Source organism: Micromys minutus, assembly GCF_963924665.1.
Source record: "Micromys minutus genome assembly, chromosome: 24".
Taxonomy (NCBI): Eukaryota; Metazoa; Chordata; class Mammalia; order Rodentia; family Muridae; genus Micromys; species Micromys minutus.
The window spans coordinates 19,067,947-19,078,269 of NC_137959.1; the positions used below are offsets into that span (position 1 = coordinate 19,067,947).

At 52.4% G+C, this 10,323-nt stretch overlaps 1 protein-coding gene across 5 annotated transcripts in view; it reads left to right on the forward strand.

Annotated features, from left to right (window-relative positions):
- ADGRG1 (adhesion G protein-coupled receptor G1) overlaps window positions 1–7,410 on the forward strand; it is a 29,207-nt gene extending 21,797 nt beyond the window's left edge. For all 5 annotated transcript variants that reach the window (XM_080937327.1, XM_080937326.1, XM_080937329.1 and 2 more), the window contains exons 7-14: window positions 248–364; window positions 713–758; window positions 996–1,099; window positions 1,934–2,052; window positions 3,016–3,284; window positions 3,906–4,014; window positions 4,945–5,213; window positions 6,101–7,410. In XM_080937327.1, the coding sequence (XP_080793453.1) occupies window positions 248–364; window positions 713–758; window positions 996–1,099; window positions 1,934–2,052; window positions 3,016–3,284; window positions 3,906–4,014; window positions 4,945–5,213; window positions 6,101–6,231 (1,164 nt within the window). In that variant the 3' untranslated portion in view covers window positions 6,232–7,410. The remainder of the gene's footprint in view (window positions 1–247; window positions 365–712; window positions 759–995; window positions 1,100–1,933; window positions 2,053–3,015; window positions 3,285–3,905; window positions 4,015–4,944; window positions 5,214–6,100) is intronic.
- The last annotated feature ends 2,913 nt before the right edge of the window (window positions 7,411–10,323 follow it).

Here is a 10,323-nt window from a genome sequence, read left to right on the forward strand (position 1 = left end):
GTGGGGTGGAAAGGCAGTGGCTAATCTCTTTTCTCCAGGAGCCAAAGCCTTTCCTATAAGGCAGAAAGGGTACTCTAATGTGGAAATCTCCTGGGAGAAGTGTAAACAGTGCTGTTCTTACTACAGTGTGAATGACCAGCAAGGCCCTCAGAGCAAAATATTAGGAGTGAAAGAGCAGGCAGGAGGCCTTCTTAGCTTTTCTTCTCAGCCTTAAACTTCCAACCTGCCCCCCTCCTTATATATCTAGGACAAGAATTCTAGCCAAGTCCTGGGTGAGAAGGTCTTGGGTATTGTCGTGCAGAACACCAAAGTTACCAACCTCTCAGATCCCGTGGTACTCACCTTCCAGCACCAGCCACAGCCAGTAAGTGTGAGCAAGCCAACCACAGAGCAAGGGTCCCTCCCTGCTGGGTCACACGTCTGTTTCCTGTCTCCCTCAACTCACTTGTCTTTTATGGAAAGGTTGTCTGATGAGAGAACCCCACAGCCAGGTCCCTGATTGGGAGTGGGGGTGGGGACTGCGTGGTGGGTAGTGGGCCATAGGAGGATTGAAAGGTAGACCGTGGAGGGAATACTGAGGGTGGGCGAGAAAGGGAACATGGCAAGTGAGCAAACAACACAGAAGAGGCTATAGAGAGGAAACGTGAGGAGTTGGCTATGGAAGGACCACAGAGGCTGAGTTATGGCGGACCCATGCTTCTTGTCCCCACAGAAGAACGTGACTCTGCAGTGTGTGTTCTGGGTTGAAGACCCAACATGTAAGTAGGGCGTGTCCTCTAGGGGAACAAGTACCTGGAGGAGGTGTGGCGTTCTGTTGGAGTAGGAGAGATGAGGATCCCCCGGGGATGGATTTTTGGGGGTGGGCTTAGAGGAAGGCTGGGGATCTGCTGGTGGAGCAAGGGTTTGCAGCAATGACCCAGTCTTGTGTTGAGGGCATGGTGGGGTGGGGTCTTGAGGACTGGGGTTGACCAGAGAATCCTGTGCTTTCCCCTCAGCAAGCAGCCCTGGGAGCTGGAGCAGCGCAGGCTGTGAGACTGTTAGCAGAGGCACACAGACCTCCTGCCTGTGCAACCACCTGACCTACTTCGCAGTGCTGATGGTAGGAAGTTCCCTTATAACCCCTTACAGTCCCGTAGGCCAAGCTCATGTCCTGTGTTATATACTTGGAACTGGCTTTCTCATTTAATCCCAAATAACTTGCCAAGGCAGCTCCGATCCTCCTCCTTCAAAGGACGCTGAGGGTACGTACCACAGTAAGGCTGTACAGGACATTAAGTGCTGGCCTGTAAACCATTGTTCTTTGCTCTCAAGTGTTGGTGTCTGATGAACGTGCTCCCAACCCACTGACCTGGGCCAAGAAAACTGTTTCCTACATTCCCCCAGCTGGAAGGCACTAAGCATTCCCCAAATATCAGAGGCTTTGTTCACCTCACTTCATGTTCCCAGAATCCCTTTGTGTGGGAAGCTGAAGAGATTATCCTTGTGTCAGATGTCATAGAAATAAGGAGTCTTCTTGGTTCACAATGGCTATATCCTGATAAACCCACATGGGGAAAATATGCTAAGTCAACAAATATGTAGACTGCCAAACACCAGCTCTTCTGAGCACATGGGATGAACAAGCATCTCCTAGGCCTCAGGGCTGATGGCGCTTCAGTGGTCTGGGGCCTGAGGACCTTGTTGAGTGGATAATCCCCAGCTAAAGCTGCTTCCATTGTGGCTTTGTGTGGCTCAGGTCTGGCCAGAGCCTACTTTCGGGTGAGGGTTCCTGCATTGTGTGTGAGCCAGAGACTTCCTGGGACGGGAGGAAGTCACGGAGGCCTCCAAAATGGCATTTGTGTGGGAGGGGCTTGCTAGCTCCCAGCTGACCAGGAAGAGACACTGACCACTGGGGAAGGGGCTTTGCTGAGACTGCCACTCTGTCCCCATTCAGGTGTCATCCATGGAGGTAGAAGCCATTCACAAGCAGTACCTCACACTCCTGTCCTACGTGGGCTGTGTCATCTCTGCTCTGGCTTGTGTCTTCACCATTGCTGCCTATCTTTGCTCCAGGTAGGCCAGAGGAAGTTGGGTAGATCCATTTTATTCCTATAGTCTACCGTGCAAGGCTTGCTTTACCCAAAATATTGTTGGGTGAAGCTATGGGTGGGCTCTCTGCTGACTACCACACTCAGCGGCTGTGGGACCCCAACATTAGTTAATCCAGCATTAGTACTGAGCATCTGCAGGGCACACAGGGTGATAACACAATGATAATGACAATGGAAATAGAACTAGGTGACTTTGTGTGGATTGTCCACATGCCACACACTGTTCAGAGGTCACACAGCAAACTCTGAGACCTCAAAGTGACGGAGTGTCCAATTATCAGTGTTTGGTATAACCTCCATTAAGGTCAATTAGGGTCTGGGCCTGTCTGAGTGGAGGAGAGACACTCTTGGCTGTGGGAGACAGCCAACAGGTCTTCAGTTGTCCTGAAGCAGGAGAAGGGGTGGAGCTGGGTACAGGTGTGCCGTAAGCAGGTGCATCGTGGCCAGGTGCGTCTGCAGGTGTGCACCCCAAGGTTGGGCAGGTGCTTCTGAGGATGGACAGTTGTTGGCTTTGTGGAGGCTGAGGTAGGTAGAGCGCTGAGCACAGGGACACGGGCATGGGGACTAATAGGAAATGCATTGCTTCCTTCACCAGACACTTTGCCAGATTCATTCTCCCACTGTGTAGAGGAGGAGGCGTTCTGAGGTGGAGTGGATTAGCCTAGGACAGTGCAGCAGGATAGTTATGGTGGGGCCAGTGTCTTCTGCTGAGCTTCTGGAGCTCCTCAGAATCCCATGGGACACGTACACACTGCACTATTGGGCAGATGTCTATAGCTTCTCATAGCCACAGGGGCAGACAGCCATGGAGCAGACATGGAAGGCTTCCTGGAAAAGGGGGACAGGAAAGAGGAGAATGAGGAAGGGGAGCAGGACAGGGCCACGCCCCATGGCACACCAGCCCATGCTCACACTCTCCCTATAGGAGGAAGTCTCGTGACTACACCATCAAAGTGCACATGAACCTGCTGCTGGCTGTCTTCCTGCTGGACGTGAGCTTCCTGCTCAGTGAACCTGTGGCACTAACAGACTCGGAAGCAGCCTGCCGCACCAGTGCCATGTTTCTGCACTTCTCCCTGCTTGCCTGCCTCTCCTGGATGGGCCTCGAGGGCTACAATCTCTATCGACTGGTGGTAGAGGTCTTCGGTACCTATGTCCCCGGCTATCTGCTCAAGCTGAGCATCGTGGGCTGGGGTAAGTGGCAAGGGATTGGGGGGCCCTGGAACCTACTGCCTCACCCACTACCCACCAGGCTTCAGGCCAAGCACACACAGCAGGTTCCCCTGTTAGGGAATCAACCAGTTCCTCTACCTGGACTAGGGACATGTACTGTCGCAGAGACTGCCTGTAGATCCCCCCTTCAAACAGAGAGTCTCTATGGCTTTGGCAATTTAGTTAACCTGTGACCCAGACTACTCAAGTCAGACCGGGGCCCAGAATTCCATGGCATGAGTCATTTTGGACAGTGCACAGAACTTGACCTCCCCAACCCCTGAACCCCACAGCCTGCTTGCAAGCTCTTCCTTTGTCCCGCCCATTCACCTTATGCCCAGGATTTACAAAACTTGAGCTGACCGTGGCAGCCTATCTCTGCCCTCCCCTACCCGCCCCATCATCCCCTCATCTCCCTGTTGGACCATGCTTCCTTCGACAGTGTACCACAGGCCCTTTCTCCTGGGAGAACCAAGAAGGGACAGGGAAAAGTTGAAAGAGAGCTTACTCTTTATGGAAATGGAGAGGGCCTACTCAGATCTGCTGGGAGCAGAGAAAATGGGCTCAGAGGGCGGAGCCAGAGCTTCTGCTTGCTGTCCCCAGGTTTTCCTGTCTTCCTGGTCACTCTGGTGGCGTTGGTCGATGTGAATAACTATGGCCCCATCATCCTAGCTGTGCGCCAGACACCGGACCGTGTCATCTATCCCTCTATGTGAGTGGCTATGGCAGGGACAGGAGTGTGGGTCTCGAGGGATGGGCAGGGACAGCAGCCTTAATTGGCTGGGTGGGCTGGGAGACTATGGGCTCCAGTATGCTTGAGGAATGAGCCCAACAGTGGCCAGAGCCGGGAACAAAGGACCACAGGGACTAAGAGAAGCCGAGTCTGCCCTTCAGCAGTCAGGTGCCTATGCCCAGAGCCTGGCCTTTCTCTGAGCCTCAGGAGAGAAGTGTTAGGCCACATGGCCTCCCATCAGGCTTCCTTCCCACACCCATTGGTTCTGAAGCAGATGGAAGCAGAGAGCATGCGGACTCACTATTAACCACTCCATGGTTAATATATGGCACCAGCTGGCAGGGGACATCCGGAGCCTAGATCTGAAGCCAGAGTACTTGAGCTCTGGACCAGGGAGGGAGGAATGCTTTCCACTGGCACCATGTTGATGACACAGAACCCCAAATGCCCCTCGTCCCCCAATGCCAGGCCTGGTGGGTTTGCCTCAACCTTGTACTGTCAAGAACATGGCTTCCTTAACACCTTTAACTTAGCTGACTTGGATAACTGGACACCAAATATGGCTCCGTGGTTAAGAGCGCATACTGCTCTAGCAGAGGACCTGAGTTTGGTTCCCAGCACTCAGATCACAACCACCTACAACTCCAGTTCTAAAAGATCTGATACCTTCAAGCTCTGTGGCCTCCATATGCAACAGCAAACATGTATATATTCACATAGAAACACACACACACACACACATAGTAAAAATAATAAAAAAAATAAGTATATTTTTTAAAACTTAATTTTTAAGATGGCAGAAGGCCAGTGGTGCTTGTCAATAATGAAGGGTCCCAACACCCCACCCAGCAGCCTCCGGGGCCCTTCTGCTCACTCCTGACCTGAGCCGAGCCTTCCACTCTTGCCCAGGTGCTGGATCCGGGACTCCCTGGTTAGCTATGTCACGAACCTGGGCCTCTTCAGTCTGGTGTTCCTGTTCAACATGGCTATGCTGGCCACCATGGTGGTGCAGATCCTGCGGCTTCGCCCACACAGCCAGAAGTGGCCCCACGTGCTGACTCTCCTGGGCCTCAGCCTGGTCCTTGGCCTTCCCTGGGCCTTGGTCTTCTTTTCCTTTGCTTCTGGTACCTTCCAGCTTGTCATTCTCTACCTCTTCAGCATCATAACTTCTTTCCAAGGTAGGCGTGGCGAGGGCCCCACCCCTACTCAGTAACCCTTGCCCCTCTAGCTGGTAGGCTGTGGCTGTCCACATGTGAAGTGGGAGGAAGAGATGCCCAGGGGGCCCCAAATGCTCCCTTCTCTGAGCCTCAGTTGTTTCATTCCGAAATGAGCACATCCAGGCCACATTCAGGACAAGCCTCTGGTGGACACCAACTTATGTGTCAGCCTTGTGAGAAGCCCCTGGGTTACAGCATGAGCTGACCACTCAGTTCTCATGAGGGAGACCATGTAGTCGAGACAGACTGCAGCCACCAAGGAGACTCAGGGTAGGAGGAGAATTGTGGTTGACAATGATAAGTGTAGCGCCCGGGCAGGTGTGGACAGTGGTCTTGGGTCACCAACATTAGAATTGTAGGGACCTTGTTGGAAAGGCAAACTGTGGTCCACTCAAAAGCAAAGGCCCTGTGGTTAGCACAAGTGTTGGGAGGGTGAGGAAGAGGGTATGGCCGAAGGTCAGTCAGTGAGGGCTTGGAGGCAGGATCCTGGAGGCCCAAGCTTGAAGCCAGCAGGGTCCACACCTCTCATATGCAGACACAAAGACCTATCCACCTCTGTATTTGGCCGGATCAGAGCCAACGGAGTCACCATGTGGTGGAATGGGATGAGGGGATTTGTTCCAAAGTCTTGTGGTTAGGCTTTCATCTTGTCCCTTATGAGACACAGGAACCTAGACTTCTAAGTAAGGACGACACGGAACCCCTGATACCATGTATGAGTTATTCCGAGTGACTCCAGAGCCTAGAGTGTATATGACTGGATCCCTGGAGCAGAGGAACTCTGAGAGGGGAACAAGGGCCAGACAGGGTCTTGCCATCTGCTAACCCATGTACCTCACTGCCCACAGGCTTCCTCATCTTCCTGTGGTACTGGTCCATGCGGTTCCAGGCCCAAGGCGGTCCCTCTCCTCTGAAGAGCAACTCAGACAGCGCCAAGCTCCCCATCAGCTCCGGCAGCACCTCTTCCAGTCGTATCTAGGCCACCGCCGCACCTCCCCTCCCCTTGGGGGGAGAGCACACGCATGGCGTCTGCTCATACTGTCTGTGGCCTGGTGCTGTGCCCACCCAGCCTTTGTTGGTTAGTGGCATACTAGCGAAGACCCTGGTCCTTGAAAGGGTAGGGCTGTTGCTCTGGTAAGGTAGATACCTAGCTAGCCTCGGGGATTACTCTGGTCCCCAAAGGGCTCAGAAGCACATTCTGTTTGTGGGGCTGTCCTCACAGCTGTTTCAGTCTGGAGCTGAGGCTTTGTCTTTCCGGCCACCTCTGTGTCCAGCTGTTGCTGCTGGGTGCTGAGACCTGCAGGCCCAAGCTGGGGTTAGATCTTGAAGGAGGCTGACACATCTGGCCTGAGACACAGCTGCCTTGGCTCTTGCTGCTCTGTCTCTATGGTCACCATGCAGATCCCGAGGGTGGCACTCTGGGGGTAAATGGGCTGGGGGAAGGTTTGGAGGTAGATCCTCTAGGAGCTAAGCATCTTGCCCAACCTGTCTACAAGCCTTCCTCTTCATTCCCCACCCAACCCCCTCCTCTGTGGTCCCTAGCCCTTCACCTGCATCCTGGGGTCCTAGACCAATGCTGTGATTTGGAGTAGTAGTTCCCAGGAGTTTCCTGGTGCCAGCCATAAACTTTTGTCTGTTGTGTGGGCGTTGGCCTCTGACTCAGAGTAGGTTCCTGGGCTGAACCAGGCCAACCTGGGCCTCTCTCTAAGCTGCCTCACTTTTGCTCACACCTCAGAGAGGCCTCCGCCTCTCCTGAATCCTTCCTCTGACAAGAACTGTGGGATACAACCCCCCTTTCAACCCAGCATTCTGAAGACCAAACAGCCGCCTCTGGTGACAGTGGCCAAGCTTAATGTTCTCCTGAGACGTGGTCTTCAAGTCACTGCTCTGAAGACACTGGGCTGCCTGTCGTGAAATCTGTCCTACTAACGTACAGCGAGTGGCCCCCCAAAAGCTCTCACGAAGTCCTGGAGCTTTAGACACAGGGCTGGGAATCGAGGAGAACTTCCTGCAGAAGGCAGCATTTCATCTCAGCCTTCAAGTTGGGGAGGATATTCTTTTTAAATACCAGTTCATTTGTCTTTTGATATTAAAGCTCTTTGTAGAGAGTTTGGAAACTGTAGGGGATTGTTAAGAAGAGAAATAAAAATCAACTGTTATCTAATGCCTTGGCAAAGCAACAGTTTGGAGAGTTGCCCGTCTCAGTTTTTCTCCCACTACTATTACTAGTATTGCTGATTCAGGTGTCTTGGGGACAATCAGGAAATGGTGAAGAGGAGAGGGCAATGTGAGAAAGAAGACATTTGAGGACACTTTCTCAGGAAGACAAGAGAAATGGCTAGCTGGTATCTGCTGGGGTGGTACTGGGCAGAGGCGTGTCAACGGTAACCTGGAGATGGAGACCACTGGCTGCCGCTGGACATTGCTGGTATGGAGGGAGACCTGGGTAGGCAGATCAGTTGCCTTTCATGGGGAATCCAGACTGGTTCATAAAGAGCCATTGATCTTACAGTTTTGGCATATACAAAACCTTCCATAGCCAAAGAGGTCACTCTTGAGAGCCGAGTTCAGATTTTAACTGGTCACGTGATCCAGGGACCAGTTTGGCCATCAGTTGGAAGCAGCTAGACACAGGTTAGACATGTCCCAGGTATCTGTCCCCTTTGGGTTACATGTCATTGTCCCCATTTGTGTTCAAGTACAAAGAGCTATGAAAATCAGGGTGTAGTAGCATCTTTAGTCCCAGCACTTGAGATGCTGAGGCAGGAGATTGAGAGTTCAAGACCAGCCTGGGCTGTTTAGTGAGACTCTCAGGGAATGAAGAGAGGAAGGGAGATAACTCCTCTTTATTCAGAGTCTGAGATTAGCCCAGGTCTACAACCCCACAGCAGCCCCCCACCCCTGCCCCCTGCTGCACCAGGGGGAAATGGGGGTGCTCTGGAGTTGACAAGGTGATTGAAAAGCTGCCTTGGCAGTTTTAGACACACCAGCTGTTCCCACAGCATGGCACAAATGTGGCAGATCTGAGACTTGCCTGGACTTTGACACATGGAAACCACATCTCTCTCCAATCTTCCTCCACAATACTGGTGGCATCTGCTTCTGTTTTGGAGTTCTTTGGTTTATTTGCTTGTTTGCTTGCTTTGTGTGTGTGTGTGTGTGTGTGTGTGTGTGGAGAGAGAGAGAGAGAGAGAGAGAGAGAGAGAGAGAGAGGGTTTCTCTATGTATTCCTGGCTGTCCTGGAACTCACTGTGTAGACCAAACTAACTCACTAAGATCCACCTACCTACTTTTTAAATGCTAGGATTAAAGGCATGACCACCACACCTGGTTTACTTTGGAGTTCTTATGTCCCTTCTTCCAAGGAAAGAACCAAATCTTCCCAAGCCCCTCTGTGAAGTGTCCTGGCTAGCGGGTTCCCAGTGTTTATACACCTGTAGGTCTATGTAAGAGTGTCTGTCTGAGCCCCATGGACTGACATCGCCTCTCCTCTCACAGGTAAAAAGCACCCCCTCCCCAAATTCTCCGGTTTTGAGGCTGGCTCAGATAAGGACTTGGGACCTCTGGTGTCCCTAAGGGCCTTCTTTAGTCCAAGTGCTTCTTTCTAGGCTAAAGATCTGTAGACAACACACTTACCTTCCCACTAAGATAAGTAAGGGACTCTCTAAAGACACCCTTCTGGTTTGAGAGACAACCAGGTGATACTGGCTAGTGTGGTAGGGGGCTTGAGGGGGATGACTAGGAGACATTGGGACAAGGTGGAATGACAGGTAATAGAATGGGACATGATATGTTAGTCCTGAAATGTGGGGTCCAGGGCTCTGCAAAGAATCCCAGGTCTTTCTAGAAGCCCTTCAGGGCCTGGCTCTCCCACCTCTATACCCTTCCTGGCCTCTGTCATGCCAGCCTTTTTTAATGCACCCATGAGATGCATGGAGCCAGCATAGGTGGTCCCAAAATATCAGGAACCACTGTCTCATGACACCCTTGCCCTTGCCTGAAGTCGGGTTGGAGGCCACAAGCAGCAAGGGGAGGCTGGCTCGGGGAAGGGCGGGCCCAGTGGCTCCCATCTTCCTGTTAGAGGAAGCTCAGAGACACAGGAACTTCTGGATTCTGACCTGGGACTCCAGGCCACATCCACCCACCCACCCACTTTCTACAGAACAAGAGTGACCTGTATCCCTTCCCACACCCCCTCAGATCCAAAGGGCCCAGCAGGAGACCATGTGGAAGGAAGGAGAGACAGATGATGGTTATAGCTGGACAGGCCCCAGAAAGGGGAGCAGAGCTAGCTCAGGCCTAACGAGGGGGTCAGTAGCAGGTGATAGTATTGGGTTTCTTCCATTCATCTGAGTAGCTGTGAACAACCAAAGACCTGGCCTTATCCATGACTTTCTTGGGGTCAGCAGACTGATAGGCACCTCTTCCCCAAGCGTGTGTATGTGTGTTTGTGTGTATGTGCATATATGATTCCCCTTCTCCCTTCCTGGACAGCAGTGACCAGCTTGGGGGGAGGCAGGGTGACTGTCACTTCACAGAACTGATTACTATCACATGCTAGTGCTGTTTAACTGATTAAGCACCTCCTCTCCAGACCAGCTCCACACGTCTCATGTCTTTCCCACTCCTGTGAGAGGCCAAGCAGCAGACAGCTCCTGCAGGGTCATCAAGCTAGGCCGTGGCCACAACAAATATGTCAAACTGATGAGCTCCCCCAGATGCCAGCTACCTCCTCAGGGCCAGGCCTCCTATTCCTGATTACTAGCCCACCAGCTTATTCTCCCTGTGACCCTGCCTTGCAGGAGAAGCTCAAGGCCTGAAGCATCAAATCCCTTCTCCTCTCCTCTAGGGGATCATGTAGGTTAGGTTTGCACCCAGCCTTATTCATGTGCTTGGCTGGTTATAGGTCTCATCAAATCCCGACACTGACAATCAGCCGGTTTATGACCCTCTGGTTTATTAGCCCAGTTTCCATTGCAGGTAGTCTCAGGAGCTTGTGAGAACCAGAGCTCCGCCCAGTTCCTCACATTTGCCTTTCACAACCCCTTCGATGGCGATGGCGCCATTCATT